Source organism: Protopterus annectens, chromosome 4.part0 (genome assembly GCF_019279795.1).
Source record: "Protopterus annectens isolate FY-2018-M chromosome 4.part0, PAN1.0, whole genome shotgun sequence".
In the NCBI taxonomy this organism is placed as follows: Eukaryota; Metazoa; Chordata; order Ceratodontiformes; family Protopteridae; genus Protopterus; species Protopterus annectens.
Genome location: NC_056733.1, coordinates 6958289 through 6978058, shown reverse-complemented (window position 1 = coordinate 6978058; position 19770 = coordinate 6958289). Strand labels below are relative to the sequence as shown.

General features: G+C 44.8%; 1 protein-coding gene across 1 annotated transcript in view; it reads right to left on the bottom strand.

Annotated features, from left to right (window-relative positions):
• ATAD5 (ATPase family AAA domain containing 5) overlaps nt 1-19770 on the bottom strand; it is a gene marked incomplete in the record, with an annotated part of 853119 nt that overhangs the window by 361805 nt on the left and 471544 nt on the right. Inside the window, 1 exon segment of the mRNA XM_044068042.1 lies at nt 18953-19049. Within this exon segment, the coding sequence (XP_043923977.1) occupies nt 18953-19049 (97 nt within the window).

The window sequence follows — 19770 nt, the reverse complement described above, 5'->3', positions numbered from 1 at the left end:
CATTAAAAGGGTTCGTGGTCTGCACTCTTGTGGGAGGAGAGGCTGGACTCTGCCCTTCTGAGCTGGGAATTTCTGGTTAAAGGCTTATAGTGCCTGCATATTTGAACTGCTTCTTACTGAAATTGGTACACCTTGTTTGCTGTAGCGTAGACTAGATCCAGGCCTGCTGAATCTAGTTTGTTTGTATAACTTAAGCACTAATCCAGGCTTTCTTCAAAGTATTCAATTGTATTTATTACTGCTTGGTAGTAACTTGATTAAAGTGTAGCTATCGTTCTAAGTCTTTTGGATTAAGCACTTGGGATTCAGACCAGTTGTTTTACATCAGGAAGGTTTGTGGCCTGCACTGTGGTGGCAGGACAGGTGGCTTACATCCTTCTAAGTTGGGAACTGCTGATTGAGGGCTCAGTGTCTGTTATTCTAAAAGTGTATTAGTTCTGGTTTAAGCACTTGGGCTTCAGGCCAGTTATTTTACATTAAGAAGGTTCGTGGTCTGCACTCTTGTGGGAGGAGAGGCTGGACTCTGCCCTTCTGAGCTGGGAATTTCTGGTTAAAGGCTTATAGTGCCTGTATATTTCAACTGTTTCTTACTGTAATTGGCACACCTTGTTTGCTGTAGTCCTCTCTTAAAACCTAGTTGCCTCGTGGTTTTGGCGTCCTTTCAGGCTTGTTGGCTGTTGGTGAAGCACCCACCAAGAGGAGAAAACGCTGAGAGAAGAAAGGAGCCACTTTTGAGATTTTAAGTATTTTTCCTCTGTTTATCTGCTAAGTTTTTCTCCATAGTTGCCTAGTTTGAGCATTTTCTGGCTTGTTAAACTTGATTTCTGCATTAGTAGCTGTATTTAGAGCACAACCAAAAGCTGTTTACTGAATTTCCTGTTTGCACTTAATTTTAAAACCGTTTTTTCCTCAAAACTTGCATATTTTGTCTCTTTGGCCTAGCACTCTTGTGTGGGGTCATTTACTGTACTGTTATAACTTGATATTACTTGTGTACCTCTGCTATCTCTGAAAAAACAAAAACAAAAAAACAATCTTGCTTTTTCCCCACTTTTCTGAGATTTAAAAAAGTTCAGTTACAGGCTTGCTGTTCTTGAACTGTTTGTAAGTTTCTGTGAGGCCATTTTTGCTTGGGCTAAAGGAAAGTCTCTCTGTTGATCAGTGGCAGTGAAAAACATTGAGCAGCTTCCCTGCCCCCCGTGGGAGTGGTTACTGACTTGAAACTGTAGTTTTATTGGCCGTTTTGGGACAATTCCTGGCTCTTTCCAGCCCCTGCTATCAAGCACGCTTTAGCGCGGAGTTGCCACTAGAGCAGCATCGGGCAGCGCTGGTTTAACAAGGTTAAACTTTTTCTGGCTCCATAAAGTCTGTTCTTCATTTTTTCCCTTAGAACTGCTCTACTAGTAATCTAACAGTATATCCCTTAACTAAAATGCGCAGCACTTGTTCCTAAAAGCTTTTTTTTTTAAACAAAAACAAAAAAAAAAAAAAAAAAAAAAGCCTCAGCACTTGTCTTAAAAGCATCTTCTTTTCAGGTTTAGCACTTCTGTATTATACAAAGTCCCTCACTAGCGAACCCCCCCCCCCCCAGGAGTACCCACTTCCTTACTAAGTCCTCTCTTATTCAGTTACACCCCTAACTTCTTAATTTCTCTAGCATGTCGAAGGGCCAGATGCTGGCGTCCTCTCCTGTCCAATTGGTGAATCTGGGAATATTGAGGCAATGTTACAATTGCCTCATGTACACAGACAACCCTCTCCTCCTCCCACATAACACAAATACTTGCGAGAGATGCAGCTATTTGGCCAAACTGGAGGCTGAGCTCTCTCAACTCAGGACTGGCAAGACCAGACAGGAGGGGAAGGCAACTACACACACCACAAAACCAGTCTCACATAAAGCTATCACAACAATGAATCAAACACATAAACACACAAAGACATACTCGGAGGCTCTGAGCAAAAATTTACCTAAACAGCAGAGGCCTCCAAATCAGACACCCAAGCAACTGCCACCTCATGACACACCACAGGCAACACATAAACCACAAAATCAGTGTGCAAAGCAGTCACAGCCCTTAAGGCCAAATACAACACCAAACATACTTGTCATAGGTGACTCCATAGTCAGACACACTGATATCCCGCTCACCAGGCTGAATAAGGAGAGGGTCACAGTAAACTGCCTATCGGGCGCTAGAATCCGCCACATAACACAAGCACTCGGGTCACTCCACAGCAAGTACAAATATGACACAGTCATTGTCCATGCTGGTGTGAACGACCTGAGACGTACCTCCCTGGACTACATGAAAAGAGACATAGAGGAGCTCTCTGATTATGTAGCCCAGGCAGGTTTGACCCTGACCCTGAGCAGTATCCTTCCTTCACCAAGAATGATGCCACAACATAGAGACAGGATGATCAGCTTTAACAATTGGCTTAATTTCTGGTGTCATTCAAAGGGGATCCAGTGTCTGTCTGCCTGGGATGACATGCTTGACAAGCCACGCTGCTTCAAGGGACGGCTTGCACCTGTCACCCGTGGGATTCCGGATATTGGCTAAGGCTCTTGCCACCCCCATAGTGCCTTTTTTAGGCAAGGCTCAAATTCTAAACCTACCACCCTAGAAAACAAAAATGGGAAGAAACTAAGGGTAATGCTGCTCAATGCCAGAAGTCTAAATCTCAAAATGCACGCACTCGAGGCCCTTCTCAGTATGGAGAACATCGTTGTCTGTGCTGTAACTGAAACCTGGTTCAAGGCTCCTGAGAGCACCCCGGCACTATCGGGTTTTACCTCATATCATGCGTTCCGGCCCCAAAACCCGGATCACACCACAAAAGGAGGGGGTGTATCCATATTCATCAAGGATACCCACACCTCCAGGTTGGTGGCAACGCACGAAGCATCGGAAACCATCCAGGTGCAATTAACCATAGGCAAAACTGCTCTACAATTTGTAGCATGCTACAGGCCACCCTCTCAAACTCAGGAACCCCACACAGCCTTCCTGAAGACACTGGAGGGTATAAATGTATCTCCAAACACCATTATATTGGGTGACTTCAACTACCAGAATATAGACTGGGAACATTACTCAAGCCCCAAATTTTTAGCCCAAAGGTTCCTGGAGTTCATAAATTCAAATGCCATGGAACAACTAGTCACCGTTCCCACAAGAGGAGAAAATATACTAGATCTCATCATCACAAACATGGGGACAAAATACTCCACACTGGAAGTATATCCCTCATTGGTGAGATCAGATCACAAACTAATCTCACTGGAAATCCACATCCCGACCCCACCCCAAACAAAAAAGACCACAGTGAAGAACTTCTCTAAAGCAAACTTCACACTACTCAAGACTGGTGTGATATCCTTCAAGGCCCCCGAGCCAGTGGAAACCACAACCCAAGCTGCGGAAGCCCTTACAAATGCCTTCTATGAACACCTCCAGGACTGCATGGATCAGGCAATCCCTAATAAAACCAAGACTCTTTCCACCAAGGGCAAACGTCCAGTCTGGTGGACCCCAGCCATAAACAAACTTTACAATAAGAGGAGAAAGCTGTTACATGATAGAGCAAAATCCATAAAAGAGAAGACACCCTTGATCATTATTAGTAAAAAAATACGAGCACTCATAAAATCATCCAAGGCCAACTCTGAGAGAAAAATTTCCATAGATTCAAAAGACAATCATAAGGCCTTCTTCAGCTATGTTAGAAACCTGGGTGGAATCTCCCAGATATGCTCAGAATTAGTCCAAAATGATACAAAAATCACTGAACTCACAGATATTGCCAACATACTGGCAGACAGGTTCAGTGCAAACTTCACCCCCCTCTCCCCCCCAAAAGGAGAGAACTATCCCAGCGGAGTGTAGCCTCCCAGACATCTCAAATGCGCAGGTAAAAGTTGCTCTCTCTAAAGCTAAAAACACAGCATCAATGGGACCGGATGGTGTCCCCGGCTGTGTGCTACACAAACTCAATGAGGAACTAAACCCGCACATAAGGCAGCTGTTTAATCTTAGCCTTACCACAGGATACGTGCCCAAGGAGTGGCGTACGGCAACTGTGGTCCCACTCCACAAAGGCGGTGCCTCTACGGACCCTGGTAATTACCGCCCCATAAGCTTAACAAGCCTGGTCTGCAAAGCTATGGAGAGGATCATAATGGAACTCATAAACAAAGACATAGGGGACTTGCAGACATTGGACCCGACCCAGTTTGGCTTTGTCAAGGGCAGATCATGCCTTTTGAACTTGGTCGACTTCTTCGAAACAGTCACCAAGGCCATTGATGAGGAAAGGCAGTCCATACAGCCTACCTTGACCTTGCAAAGCTTTCGACACAATACCCCACTCAGGTATTATAGAGAAACTTACCAGCTTAAATGTAAACCCATATGTCACAAGATGGGTTGCAAACTGGCTAAAGGACAGAACCCACAGGGTTAGAGTTGCTGGCACCATGTCAGACTCCAAGCCGGTCACAAGTGGTGTCCCACAGGGCTCAGTCCTTGGCCCCTGTTGTTCGGCATCTACTTCTCAGAAGTACAGGCAAACATAGGAGGACTATGGCTGACAAAGTTTGCAGATGACTGCAAACTGGGCCATAGTGGAAAGTACATCGGACACAGATATCCTTCAGAGGGTCTCACGGAAACTGATAGCTGGTGCCAGAGCCATGGCCTGAAGTTAAATGCCAAAAAATGTATAGTCATACCCTTCGGGAAAAACAAGGTAACCCCAAGCTACCATATAGGTGGCAATCCACTAAGCACAGAAGAGGTTATCAGGGACCTGGGGACCCAGGTTGACAGTGGCCTTTCTTTTGACACTCACATTGCTAAAGTGGTTAGAAAGACCTTCTACATTGCCCACCTGATCATGAAGGGATTCACATCCAGATCAAGTGAGGTCATTGTTCCCCTGTACTCTTCACTTATCAGACCAATGATTGAGTACAATGCCCCATTCGGGATGTATCTCACCGACACCTGCAGCAATTGGAGAGACCCCAAAAGTTCCTCACCAAAAGGATAAAGGGATTCCAAAATCTGTCATATGCTGCCAGACTGAAGAAACTCCAGCTCTATTCAGTCACATACCGTCTGCTCAGAGGTGACCTGTGCCTGACATACAAGGCACATGTCCAACCCGGAATTAATGGACATGCTCCACCTCAAAAAATCCAAATCTACCAGATCCACTAGAGCAAGCGACTTAAACCTTAGCACGGATATAAATAAGACATGTTGGAGGGATAGATTTGTCACTCAGAGACTCCCTATGCTGTGGAATAAAATCCTGGTCCATGTGAAGCAGAGCACCTCGCTGGCTCTGTTCAAGAGATATCTTGACCGGTGGATGGGAGATCGTAGGTTTACCCCGGGAATCATCTCTGTGTCACTGCTGGACAGAGGCACAACAAACTAATGGGCACAATGTTTTTTAACATAAGGGGTGGCGTAAGCCACAAAACTTTGGGCTAGGCTTATAAATGCCTTAGGGCAGATAGCCTAGTATAAACCTATGAACCTATGAACTTGCTCTGCACCATGCAACAAATCCTGCAACTCTTTTAAATCTGGTTGTTCTGGCTGTGTCATCTTGCTTTTCAGCTGAGATATCAAAAACTGTTGATACTTTAACATATGGAACTGACAGTTTAGTGCCCTCATGGTTAAAGTGGCCGAGGTGTACACTCCCCCCCCCCACCTTTCTAAAGCTCTGGAATCTCTCTCTGAAGGTAATGGATTTTTAGCAATAGAGGCCTTAATTCCCTTGGGACCCTGTGAAATTGTTTCTGGGTCAGCAGTATGGCTTTTATATAGGAACTGGTGAGAGTCAGGTACCCGGTAATACCTGTCTGGTTTAACAGGAGCTGGAGGCAAAGAATCAGGATTAAGGCTGGCTTCTGTGTACACATCATCCAATATATCTAAAACAGGAGGGATAGCCAGAGGCCTATGCTGGGGGAGCAGAAGAAATTCCCTGAGCCTCTTCTTTGAATCTTGAGTAATCTTGGCCTTCCCAGTGAAAGTGTTCCCTCAATGTATGCAGGGTTTCCCCAAAAGAGAAGTCCTCAGGGGGGAGACCGAGGGAATAGACTCCTCTGCATCAGAGTCTTCGAATGGAGAATAGGCATAATCCTGGTCCTCAGATAGTTCTGAGGTAATAGAAGCTTGATCTGAGGAAGGGTAGTCTTCCTCTAATCTGGGCCTTTTGTCAGAGGGGGGTTGAGAACCCCTGATAAGAGTAATCAAATCCTCAGCCATTTTAAGCATCTATTTTTTAGGCATGGTGCCTTGACAGTGGGTCTGAGGAACCTGTTTTTTGGTTTTCATGGCTGCTTTAGATTTAGTGAAGGCTTTAATGGAGAAGGAGGAAGGCCTGAAGACCCCTTGAGAAATGGCAGGCCTGTCTAAATTCTGAGTTTCCCCGCCAGGAGTGGCGTCGGGATCTGTAGTAATAATGGGGGCCGAGGAGCCTGCGACCTCGGGTACTGAAGACACTGGTGATGCATTGTCATCGGTACTCAGGGGCTGCGTAGGCACCTCGCTGAGTACCGGAGAACCGGTAGTAGGTCTTGGCGTGGTTTCAGTAAGTAGTGCGGGCCTCGTATGTCGGTCCTTATCTTTGCGGTTTTTGCTCAAAACTGGAGTCGGAGTATCCGACGACATAATATAATTACATTTTTTGCCAAAACAGTGAAGGGCGAACTCCGCCCGACGCTTAACAGTGCGCTTATTGAATCTAGCACAAAAACGGCAGGCCGAGACGTCGTGGTCTGAGCCTAAGCAAGGTATACAGAAAGAGTGGAAATCCTTATGCGGTATTTGCTTCCCACATGAAATGCAATTATTAACTTTGTCTGACATCGGTCTGAGGCAAGAAAAGTTTCCCCAACGGGGTACTTAGCTTTCAAGAAGACTTCGGCTGAAATACTTTCGTAAATCTCAGGAGCTGGCCGACCGGCACTTGCAAACTGCTTCTGCTTCGGGCACCGCGCGGCAAGAAAGACTGAAGAAAATGGCATTGGCTGCCTCTTTTATACCCCTGCCGCACTGACATCAGGGAAGAAGCGACAACCGATGCCGGACCTAGACTTTGGAATTCGGCCGACCGAGGAACCGCCTGACTGCAGGATAACCCATCTGTTATGACTGCAGCTGTATGCACGATGAACATCATTGGGCCCTTGGCCATTACAGGAACTGCAGAAACCATGAGGTTAGTCTGAGGGATATATGTTTGGCTAAAGCTTTTTGGAGAGGTGAGGCAGCAGACCTCAGTGACATTTAAGAAGAGGTTTCTCTAACAAATGAAGTCATAACAGAGGGAACCAAACTTGTCTAGGACAAAATGGGAACAGGAAGATTACCGTGGCTTTTTACATCTTTGCTTTCTGGAACAATTTCATCATCAGTGGAAACAACGGAAAGGAACAAAGAAAACCTGAAGTCCATTGCTGAACTGGAGAGCCCTGGTATGTCACCCTGCGGGGGAGTTGAGAAAACTTAAGTGCTACAATTAGCACTGGCTGGGGATGCAAACTGATTAAAGCAAGGTTTTCCCCAGCCATTCATTAGGGATTAGTGGCCTCTCTGAAAAAGTACTTTGCTGACATGGCCAGTTCCCATAAACTTATCTCCTAACTCACTGAATATGAGAAAGATCCACATCACTTATTCATGTACAAAACCACTGCCACTTTTGGAGGGGACAGCAGTCATACCTTTCGGGAGGGAGTCCTGTACAGCCTGCGACATTAGGATGACAACTCATCTCTAGGACAATGATGTGCAAGGCAGCTTTTTGCTGTGATCATGACTCTTGGGGCATTGTTTAAAGCAGATGATCCAGCTCAAAGGGAAATGTATCCAAGGTGATAGCACCATTAGGGGAGGAAAGAACAAATGGTCATCTGACAGACAGGTTGATAAAACCATCAAAGATGACTATGCTAGCAAACTTTTTATATCCAAACCTGAATGGATATCAGGTCTGATTTCTAGTAAACTTAGACCTTAAGTGTCCAATGAATAACACTCACCTTAATCTTTCAAAGGAAATTGCCATTGCCATCAGACCCTATGCTTCGAAGCATAGAGCAGCCGGGAGTTTAGGGAACAGAATGGGAATGGTTGACTGAATGCTGGCAGTTCTGTTCGTTAGTAAGCTGACAATGCAAGGTCAACATGTACACATGGCAATCGATGAAACTACTTGCTATAATTTGAAATTTACTCTGTAGTCTCCACAGATATCCCCAGGATCATGAACAGCTACGATAAGCTGTTCCTTGCTCTAAAACAGCAACTTGGTAGTGATTGTGAGAAGTCAGCCTTTTAAATACAAGACAAGAACGTCTTTCATCCTAAGGTGGGTTGCTACAGTTGTCATGCAACTGGCGAACAACCTTGGAACTGTGATGAAACAGAAGGCACTAGAACTGAAAGACTTGTTTCAACCACGAGACACGGTACTTTCCTGGACATTCTTTCTGTCTTTATGTGCAAGTAAGAACCCTATACATCAAGACAGCACATCCCAGTGTCACTCTCACAAATGCAGAAAGATCGGCTGCATCATGACCATTCAGAACTTTGTTCTTGCATACTAATTTAAACCACTTAATGCAATAGACTGGTTTCCTTTGTCTTCTTGGACACAAAAAAGAACCCTGAAAAAACTCCAGATCATCTCTGGTCTGGTGAGACCTCTTGGATGGCTCTCATCAACAAAAAGCTTTCTACTTCTTATTTGATGCTTACTTTTGATGGGGTCAGGAGTTAAGCATATTGTCTATGGTTGGTGTAAAAAATATTTTGTAGCCCCAAGATACAATCTCTGTGATTCACTTGTCCTGCATGATGGCCAGACATTCAGGATGGTGCAGACAGATATGAGCCTTGACTGCCTCCAGAATTGGACAGTCAGACAAGTTCAAGTGGGGATGAGGTGGAATTCCTGATTTTATAGATCACCACTTCCCTTTAGGGGAGCATTCATTCTGGAAACAGTACAGTTGTGTACACTTACCATAAATGTAGACGTTCGAGTGTATTCACTGTTGCAGTCATCACATTTGGGTCATCTGCCTGCAGGCAGCCCTCAGCCGGCCTGAATACCAGAGTCTTTGGATTTCTGCATCGGATGCTGTTGCTTCTTCCATGACTTCAGGTCGTCAGGGGTATAAAACATGCAGCTGATGCCATTACATCAGTTTTTCTTGCCCGAGATGTCAGGTGCCCCCACAATAGGAAGCAATTAAATGGTATGGTATGGTACAGCCCCATCAAAAAGCAAATACTCATGATATAATATATGCCAAACAAGAAGGAGAGGTAGAGCAAAGAGAAGTCAGGGGGGATGGAGGGAGGGTAACCAGGAGTGCAACAGTGAATACACTCGAACATCTACATTTATGGTAAGTGTACACAACTGTACTATGTTCTTCGTCTTTCACTGTTGCAGTCATCACATTTGGGTTGATTCCTAAAGCTAAGTAAGGGAGGAGGTGGTTAAAGAGCATTAGGGCCAGCAATTAAGCCCTGTAGGACTGCTATGGCAAATCCAGCTCTGGATTTAGAAAAGATAGGCAGGTGGGTAATGCTTGGTGAAAGTAAGTACAGAGCTCCAGGTAGCAGCTTCCAGGATGTCCCTGGTAGGGACTCCTCTGAGAAATGCCATAGAGGTAGATGCAGCCCTGGTGGAATGTGATCTTATCCCCCTTGGGAAAGTTTTTCCATTGTGCTTGTAGCAGAAATGAATACAATGGGCTATCCCATCTGGAAATGGTTTGCTTTGAAATGGCCTTCCCCTCTGCCCCTGCAGCAAATCTAATTAGCAGCTGGTCAGATTTTCTGAGAGGCTTAGTCCTGTCCAAATAGAATCTAAGTTGTCTGTACACGTTCAGAGAGTGCAGTATCCGTTTCCCTTTATTTTGAGGATTAGCGAAAAAAGTAGGCAAATGAATGGACTGGTTTAGGGCCACACTAGAAACCACCTTGGGCATAAAGGATGGATTAGTCCTTAGGGAAACCCTGTCCGCATGGAGGATAATGAAGGGTTCCCACTGCCATGAAGGCCTGCAGTTCAGACACTCTTCTTGTTGAAGTGATGGCTAGAAGTAAGGCTGTTTTCCAGGAAAGGAATTTCAACTCTGCTGTAGCAGCCGGTTTAAAGGGGTGGAGGCATGAGCTTTTCCAATAAAAAGTTAAGGTCTCAGGCTGGAGTGGAAGCTCTCCTGAGAGGTCTTCAATTTTTGGCCCCTCTAAGGAATTGTTTTAGCAAGGGATGAGAGAAGAGGGGTGGCTTAGTATTATAATGTGCTGAAATGGCAGAGGCATGAATCTTAATTGGCGACAAGGATAGGCCCTTGTAGAGCATTTCTGTTAAATAATCTAGAATATGAGGTAAGTTGGGCACTGTTGTGCCCATCCCCTGAACCTGGCTCCAGGAACAGCATCTTTTTCCACTTTTCAGAAAAGGATTTTTAGTACTAGGCCTCCTTGCCTCAAGAATGACATCCAGCACCTGCTTACTGAGGGTTGCTTAAGGAGAGGCTCATGGAATTAGCCAGGCTACAAGGTTCAGGGTTTAAAGATGAGGGTGCAGAATCTGTCCTGCTTGCTGGGACAGCAAGGAAGGGGTCTGAGGCAGGTGCCATGGTTATAGCAGTGTCAGACTGTGAAAGAGGGGGTACCAGTGCTGACATGGCCAGGTCTGGTGCAATCAGAATTGTCCTTGGCTTGTCCTGTCTGATCTTTAGTAGAAGCTTCGAGAGGAGAGGCAGAGGGGGAAAGGCATAGACAGAGAAGCTTTCCCATATAAAGGACACGGCATCCACTTTCCAAGCTTGACTGTGGCGAGTTCTGGTGCAGAATTTGTTCAATTGGTAGTTCTGAGGGGAAGCAAACAGGTCCATCTCTGGTGTCCCCCATTTGTTCCTCAAGAGGTTGAATATTTTGGGTTCTAGTTTCCATTCGTTTGGGTCCAAGAGAATTCTGCTCAAGTCGTCTGACAGTGAATTTAGTTTGCCTGGCAGGAACTGAGCTTGTAGGCGCACTTGGTAGCTCAAGGCTGTGTTCCACAGAGCCATGGCTAGTCTGCAGAGAGGGTAGGAGTGGGTTCGCCCCTGCTTGTTTATGTACCACATAGCTGTGGTGGTGTATGTTTTTACCAATAGTTATCCTGGAAGAATAAGGTCTTTGAAGGCTGTCAGAGCATTCTGTACAGCTAGCATTTCTTTTTGATTGATATGCAGGTGCATCTGTTTCTGGTTCCATTTGCCCTGAATGCACTGCCTTGCCATGTGAGCCCCCTATGCATAGTCTGATGTGTCTGTTAGGGTTTGGGTGGCAGGGGGTAGAGTAAAAGGGAGTCACTTGTTGTGGTAGCAGGCCTCTGTCCACCAAAGGATCTCTGTCCTTAGGCAAGGAATGATCGGAATCATTGTTTCAAGGTCCTGAGAATGTTGACACCATAGACTTTTTAGATACCACTGAAGTTTCCTCATATGCAGTCTTGCATATGGAATTAGCAGAATGCAAGAGGCCATGAACCCCAGAGCTTGCAGTATTTTCCTTGCAGTAGCTGGGGTTTTGTGGCCAATAGTTTGAAGTAGGTTGTGAAATAAACTTGTTTCTCCGGAGTGAGGTATGCCATCTGGGAAGTTGTGTTCAAGCTAGCTCCCAGGAACACAATCTGTTGGCAGGGTACTAAGTGTGATTTCTTTTCATTGATGGTGTACCCCATTGAGGTTAGAAGTTTCTTTACAAATGCCAGGTGTTTTAATAGCAAGTCCTGGCTTTCTGCCTGAATCAACCGTCCAAGTATGGGTAAATTTGAATGTTTCTCTGCCTGCAAAATGCAATGGCTGGAGCTACACACTTGGTGAATACCCTGGACGCCGTAGATAAGCCAAAGGGAAGTGCAGAGAACTGATAGTGCATGGAGCCTGCCATGAAGAGTAGGTATTTCCTGCAAGATTCCCTTATTGGGATGTGCAGGTAAGCTTCCTTTAAGTCTAGGGTTGCCAGCCAGGCATCCTTGGCTAGCATGGGAAGAAGCTGTTGCAGAGTTAGCATTTTGAATTTTGGAACTACCTGGTATTGAGAATAGAGAGGTCCAGGATAGGACGCCAAGAGTTGTCTTTTCTGGGTACCAGAAAGTCTTGAATAAAAACCTTGTCCCCTTTGCTCTGCTGGGACAGGCTGAATAGCCCTGATATTGAGAAGAGAGAGAGAACCTGCTGCTGGGCCTCCACCCATTGATTTGGGGGTAGGTCTAGCCAACCATTTGGGGTTGGTAGGGTGTGGAAGTGGAATCTGTATCCTTGGGAAATAATGTTCAAAACCCATTTGTCCTGGGTAATGAGTTCCCAGTTTTTTGCATGCAGGGCGAGCTTTCCTCCTAAGGGAGCAGGTAGTAGAGCAGGTTCTTGGAAGGGTTGAGGTTAAGTCATTGTGCCATTTTTCCGTAAGGGGGTGGCTTACTACTCCCTGCTTTGGAAGTGGGAGCCCCCCACTGCTTAGGTCTGTGCGTAGCCTGAGACTGTAGCCTAGGTGGTCTGCTGTTGCTGGGTTTGGACTGAAAAGGCCTAGAAGGGACTGGAAAGTACCAGTTCTGTGAAGGCCAATGCCTACTGAATTCTGGGAGGCTGTACTTGTAGGAAATCTTTAACAGTTTGCATAGATTTAGCTTTTTCCTCCATCCATCTGAGGATTTCTTCTGCTTTGTTGCCAAAAAGGTGGTCTTGGTTTAAGGAGGCATCCAGTAATTCAGCTTTTACATGATCGGGCAAGTTTTGTTCCTTAAGCCAAGCATGCCTTCTAAGTACAGACCCAGTGACAGCAGCCCTGCAAGATGCTTCTAAAGCATCAAAACCATATTGCAAAGTATGTTTACAAACTTGTTTGGCAGAATGCATTAAATCCTGTAATTCTTTGTGCTCAGTACAGTCAGAAATTAACATCATTTTCTGTTTCAGTAGCCCCAGAACATGCTGCCGAAACTTTAACATATGAAACTGGCAGTTTAAGGCCCTAATGGCCAAAGTAGCAGAAGTGTATACCTTCTTACCCCATCTGTCCAAGGCTCTAGAATCTCTATCAGAAGGGGTAGGATTTTTGACAGCAGTAGCCTTAATGCCTTTTGGTCCTTGGGAAATGGTTTCTGGATCCGCAGAAGGATTCTTGAAGAGGAGCTTGAGAGAAAGGTATTCTGTAATACTGGTCAGGTTTTCTGGGAGCTGGAGGTAAAGTGTCTGGGGAAAGGCTAGATTCCAAGAAAGCATCATCTACAATGTCCAGAACAGGAGGGATAGCTAAAGGCCTGTGTTGAGGTAGGAGTACAAATTCCCTAAGTTTCTTTTTGGAGTCAGAGTAATCCTGGCTTTCCCAGCGGAAATGCTCCCTAAGAGTGTGCAAGGTTTCACTGAAAGAAAAATCTTCTGGAGGGGAAGCAGAGGGAATGGAATCCTCTGCATCAGAATCCTCATGGTTGGGCAGATGGATTTATACAGCATTAGGAGCAGCTATAAGGCCCTGCAGAACAGCAGTGGCAAAGCCTGCTCTGGACTTAAAGAGCGGTAAATGGTAATGTTTGGTGAACATATGAACTGAGCTCCAAGAGGCAGCTTCTAACCCCTCTGAGAAAGGCTGCAGAAGTAGATGCAGCCCTGGTGGAATGAGATCTGATCCCCTTGGGGACAGGTTTACCATGGTGCATATAGCAGAAATGAATACAATGCCTTATCCATTTGGAAATAGTCTGCTTTGAAATAGCCTTTCCCTCTTGCCCCTGCAGCAAATGCCACAAGTAATTGTTCAGATTTTCTTAAAGATTTTGTCCTGTTTAAGTAGAATCTTAGTTGTCTGTGTACATCCAATGAATGCAGAATCCGCTCACCCTTGTTCTGTGGATTTGGGAAGAAAGTTGGCAGATGAATGGTCTGATTAACGGCCAAACTAGATACCACTTTAGGCATAAAGGATGGATTGGTCCTGAGAGCCACCCTGTCAGGGTAAAAAATAATGAAAGGCTCCACTGCCATGAGAGCCTGTAGTTCTGAAATCCTTCTAGCTGAAGTGACTGCTAAGAGAAAAGATGTTTTCCAAGAGAGAAAGTTTAGGTCCGCAGTAGCAGCTGGCTCAAAAGGAGGTAGAGTGAGTTTTTCCAAAACAAAATTGGTCCCATGCAGGAGTTGGTGCTCTCCTGGAAGGTCTTAAATTTTTGGCCCTTCTGAGGTACTGCTTTAGCAGAGGATGAGAAAAGAGGGGAGGCTTTGTATTGTAATTAGCTGAAATGGCAGAGGCATGGATTTTCATGGAAGAAAAAGATAGACCCTTGTGAAGCATCTCAGTTAAGTATTGCAGAATCTGAGGAATATTGGGCATTTCTGTGCTTATTCCTTGAGATTGGTTCCAGGCAGAGAATCTTTTCCACTTGTCAGCATAAAACTTTCTAGTGCTAGGCCTTCCAACCTCCAAAATGACATCCATCACGGGTTTGCTGAGAGATGCATCTGGTGAAATTAGTTGATTAGCCATGCTGCAAGATTCAAAGTTTAAAGCTGAGTGTGCAGAATTTGATAGTTCTGCTGAGACAGAAGGTGAGGTGTCTGAGGCAGGTACCACGGAGGAAGGTGCGACATATTGCGCAGGGGCAGGTACCGGTGTTGGCGAGGCCAGTCTGGAGCAATCAGAATCATTTTTTTTCCTGTCTGACTTTCAGTAAGACCTTGGAGAGCAGAGGCAGAGGGGGAAAGGCATAGACTGATAAGATTTTTCCAGCTGAAGAATACAGCATCCACTTTCCAAGCTTTTTTGTGATGAATTCTTGTGCAGAATTTGTCCAACTGATGGATCTTTTTGCCTCACCCCAAAACTATGTCTGGGCTCACCCATTTGCGTGTTAACATGCTGAAGATTTGTGGATCCAGTTTCCATTCGTGTGGGTCCATAAGATTTCTGCTTAGTTCGTCCGCCAGAGCATTTTGCTTTCCTGGCAGGAATTGAGCTTGTAGATGTATTTGATAAGTCAAGGCTGTGTTCCACAATGTCATGGCTAGTCTGCAAAGGGGGTAGGAATGTGTACCCCCCCCCCCGCTTATGTACCACAACTCTGTTGTCTGTCTTTATCAGTAGTTGTCCTGGATGAATATAGTCCTTGAAGGCTGTCAGAGCATTCTGTACAGCTAGCATCTCTTTCTGACTGATATGTAGATGCATTTGATTTGGGCTCCATTGGCCCTGAATGCATCTCCCTGCCAGATGCACCCCCCCCAAGCATAGTCTGATGCGTCTGTAGTCAAGGTTTGGGCGGCAGGGGTCAGAATGAATGACAGTCCCTTGTTTTGGTGGCAGGCCTCTGCCCACCATAGTAACTCTTGCTGCAGGCATGGAATGATAGGAATCATTGTTTCCAGGCTGTGACAATGTTGACTCCATAAGCTTTTTAGGTACCATTGAAGTTTCCTCATATGCAGTCTTGCATATGGAATTAGAAGAATGCAGGAGGCCACAAACCCCCAAGGCCTGCAGAATTTGTCTTGCAGATAGCTGGGTTTTGTGGCCACCTGCTTGAAGTAAGTCATCAATTGAATTTGTTTTTCCCGCGTAAGGTAAGTCATCTGGGCAGTTGTATTCAAGCTTGCACCCAGGAATGTAATTATTTGAGAGAGTACCAGTTGTGATTTATTTTTGTTTATGGTGTACCCTAGACAAGTTAGATGCCTTTTTACAAATGCCAGATGTTTTAGAAGAGTGTACTTGCTTTCTGCCTGAATTGGACAATCATCCAGGTATGGATAAATTTGAATATTTCTTTGCCTGAAAAATGCAATTACTGGTGCTAGGCACTTTGTGAAGACCCTGGGCACAGTAGATAAGCCAAAGGGCAGTGCAGAGAACTGGTAATGCAAATAGCCTGCTTTGAAGCGGAGGTACCTTCTGCAAGATTCCCCGATTAGGATATGCAGGTAAGCCTCTTTTAAGTCTAGAGTTACCAACCAGGCATCCTTGCCTAGCATAGGTAGTAACTGTTGAAGAGTCAGCATCTTGAATTTTGGAATGTCCAGAAATGTATTTAGAATGGATAAGTCCAGAATTGGACGCTATGATTTGTCTTTTCTGGGTACCAGGAAAAGTCTTGAATAAAAACCTTGTCCCTTTTCCTTTTCAGGTACTGGTTGAATAGCCCCCATATTCATGAGGGACATAACTTGTTTCTGGGCCTCTGCCCACTGATTTGGAGGCAGGTCCAGCCATCCGTTTGGGACTGGCAACTTGTGGAAATGAAATCTGTATCCCTGGGATACTATATTTAAAACCCATTTCTCCTGGGTAATCAGGTGCCAGTTTTGTGCATGAAGTGCCAGTTTCCCCCCCCAAAGGGGCGGCCAAAAGATAAGTGCTTGGTGATTGCAGTGGAAAGTCATTGAGACTGTTTACCATATGGAGGCGCCTTGCTGCTTCCAGATTTGGAGGTGAAGGCACCCCATTGCTTTGTTCTAAAAGTTCCTTGCGACTGAAACCTGGAGCCTTTGGAATGTCTGGGTTTGACCTGAGCAGCTCTAGTGTGTACTGGAAAGGACCAGTTCTTAGTAGGCCAGTGCCTACTAAACCTGGGTGGCTGCACTTGTAGGAAATCTTTCACAGTTTGCATAGATTTATCTTTATCTTCCATCTTTTTCAAAACTTCTTCAGCCTTATTACCAAATAGTCTGTCCTGCTGTAAAGGAGCATCCAACAATTTTGCTTTAACATGGTCAGGCAGACTTTGCTCCTTGAGCCAAGCATGCCTTCTTATCACAGATCCAGTTGCAGCTGCCCTGCAAGAGGCCACCAAGGAATCAAAACCACACTGCAAAGTATGTTTTCCAACTTGTTCAGCTGAATGCAATAAATCCTGCAACTCTATTTTCCACACAGTCAGAAATCAACATCATTTTGTGTTTAAAGTAAACCCATGACATGCTTTTGATATTTAAGCATATGAAATTGACAGTTTAAAGCCCTGATTGCAAAGGTTGCAGACGTGCAAACCTTCTTACCCCATGTATCCAGCACCCTGGAATCTCTATCAGAAGGGATAGGACTTTTAGCAATAGAGGCCTTAACGCCCCTGGGACCCTGAGAAATGGTTTCAGGGTCAGCCGTAGGGTTTTTAAAAAGGAATTTGTGGGAGTCAGGAACCCTGTAGTATCTGTCTGACTTACTAGGAGCCGGAGGCAGGGAATCCTGAGTCACATTGGATTCTGAGAAAACAATGTCTAGAACAGGAGGTATAGCCAAAGGCCTATGCCAAGGAAGAAGAAGAAAATCCCAGAGTCTCTTTTTAGATTCTAAGAAATCCTGACTCTCCCAGAAAAAGTGTTACCGTAAGGTATGCAAAGTTTCTCCAAAAGAAAAATCCTCAGGAGGAGAAGCAGAAGGGATGGAATCTTCTGCATCAGAGTCCTCATAAGTGGGAATAGATAATTCCTGATCAGAAGAGGAATCAGAAGAAATAGAAACCTGTTCTGAAGATTCATAGTCAGTGCCTTGCCTAGACCTCTTAGCAGGAGGGGGATGGGTACCCCTGATCAAGGTAATTAAGTCCTCAGCCATTTTGATCATTTGTTTTTTAGGCACTGGGGCCTGTACACGTGGACCCAAGAGTCATTTTTTTAAACATAGAAGTAGTTTTTGGTCTTAGTTTTGAAGATGGCGTTGGTTTAATATACAGATCTTTAGACCTGAAAACACCCTCAGAAGTCTGTGCCTGCTCAGCGGCTCCGGACACATCTAAGGTAGAGACATCCGCGGGTTCAATACTTAAAGTATCTTGCGGCATACCGGACTCCGAATGGGTCTCAGTAGAGGCCTGTGAATCAAAAGTAGTGGGTATCAGGGGCTGCGAAAGCGCCTCATTGAGTACCGGCGAACCGGCGACTGGTTTAGGAGAAGCTTAGTCGGTTTTGGACCTCGACAGTCTGTCTCTTTCTTTTTCTTTGCATTTTTTTAGGTATTCCGGTAGTCGGATTGCTAACCGACGACATTTCTGGATATTTAAATCTTGAGCCAAAACATTTAGAGGCAAAAATATACAGACATTTAATTTTCCGTTGATTAAATTTAGCAGAAAACCAACAGCAAGGCACGTTGTGGTCAGGGCTTAGGCAAGGAATACAGTACAAATGAAAATCCTTATGAGGTATTTGCTTCCCACAAGTAATACAATTATTAATTTTTACTGACATTGGTAAGGAGCAAGAAAAGTTTCCCCAACGGGGTACTTAGCTTTTAGTAGAGGACTTCGGTTCTGAAGCTTGAAAACTAAAATTTCAGGAGTCGGCTGACTGGCACTTGTGAACTGCTTCTGGCACCGCGCAGCAAAAAAGACTGATGTAATGGCGTCGGCTGCATGTTTTATACCCCTGATGACCTGACTTCATGGAAGAAGGGACAGCAACTGACGCAGGACCTAAGACTTTGTTAATCAGGCTGACTGAAGGCAACCTGTCAGCTAACGACTGCACAATGAAACACGAAGAACATCTGCTTCTGCTTTGGGCACAGCACGGCAAGAAAGACTGATGTAATGGCGTCGGCTGCATGTGTTATACCCCTGACGACCTGACGTCATGGAAGAAGCGACAGCATCAGACGCAGAAATCTGAAGACTCTGGTATTCAGGCCGGCTGAGGGCTACCTGCAGACAGATAACCCAAATGTGATGACTGCAACAGTGAAACATGAAGAATATCAGTAGGGTTATTTAGAAATGTGAAAGTTGGACCAATTTTATTTAAAACAGAGTTAATTAACAATCCAAGCTATTTTTAGATCAACTGTTTTCTGAACTACAGTGGATATTTGATAAAATGTAAAATGTAACTTACTGTACTGCAGAAGATAATGAATTTGTGAGCTTCTTTACTAGTTACCTGTGCAATTTCTTTATTGCAGTTGCATTACCAACGAGTTCAGAAGAGTTCAGTGGTTGATACTTTTCTGTCCACAGGACATCTTCATATGCAGAATCTGTTAAAAGAAATGCAGGGGTACTCATGAAATTTAAGTTTACTTGCTAAGAATGAAACTTAAAATTAAAAACTCATTCAAGAATAAATGTGAAACAAAATTCATTGTTTGAGCTACTCAAACATGGCAGTATATCTTTAAGGAAGGTGGCAATATAGCACTTAATGCAGACTATTAAGGAGATTCTTCCTATAATCCAAAGTACAGGATTTAATGCTGTCTACCTCCATTTACACAAACACACAGTGCAAGCAAGTTACAAATCAAAGTGGAAAGGGATGATGATAAAACAGGGGAGGAAGTTCGAGAATAGGAAAGAGTATGGTTTTGGATGCAGGCACTTAATGAGAATAAGAACCACCATACAGATTATATTCAAAAAGCAACAAAGAAAGAAAAGTTGTGCAAAATCTTACCATAGCCATAGATGTCCTTCTCTTCCATGTTGCAGTATTCTGCACAGTTGGGATTTCTCCTCTTGGTACCTGAACATCTGGCCAGTATACAAAGTTGCAGCATGGTGTGTGGGACGTCTGACTGGCTAGCATAGTGTGGGCCATAAAAGTGACCTCTGCACGCAGCAGACTTCAGAACTGAGCACTCCAATTGGAAAGGTAGTGCAAGTCCTGTGCCATCCAAGAAGGGAAATGCCTGATATCAGGAGGGGTAGGTGGGAGGGAAGAATACTGCAACATGGAAGAGAAGGACATCTATGTTTATG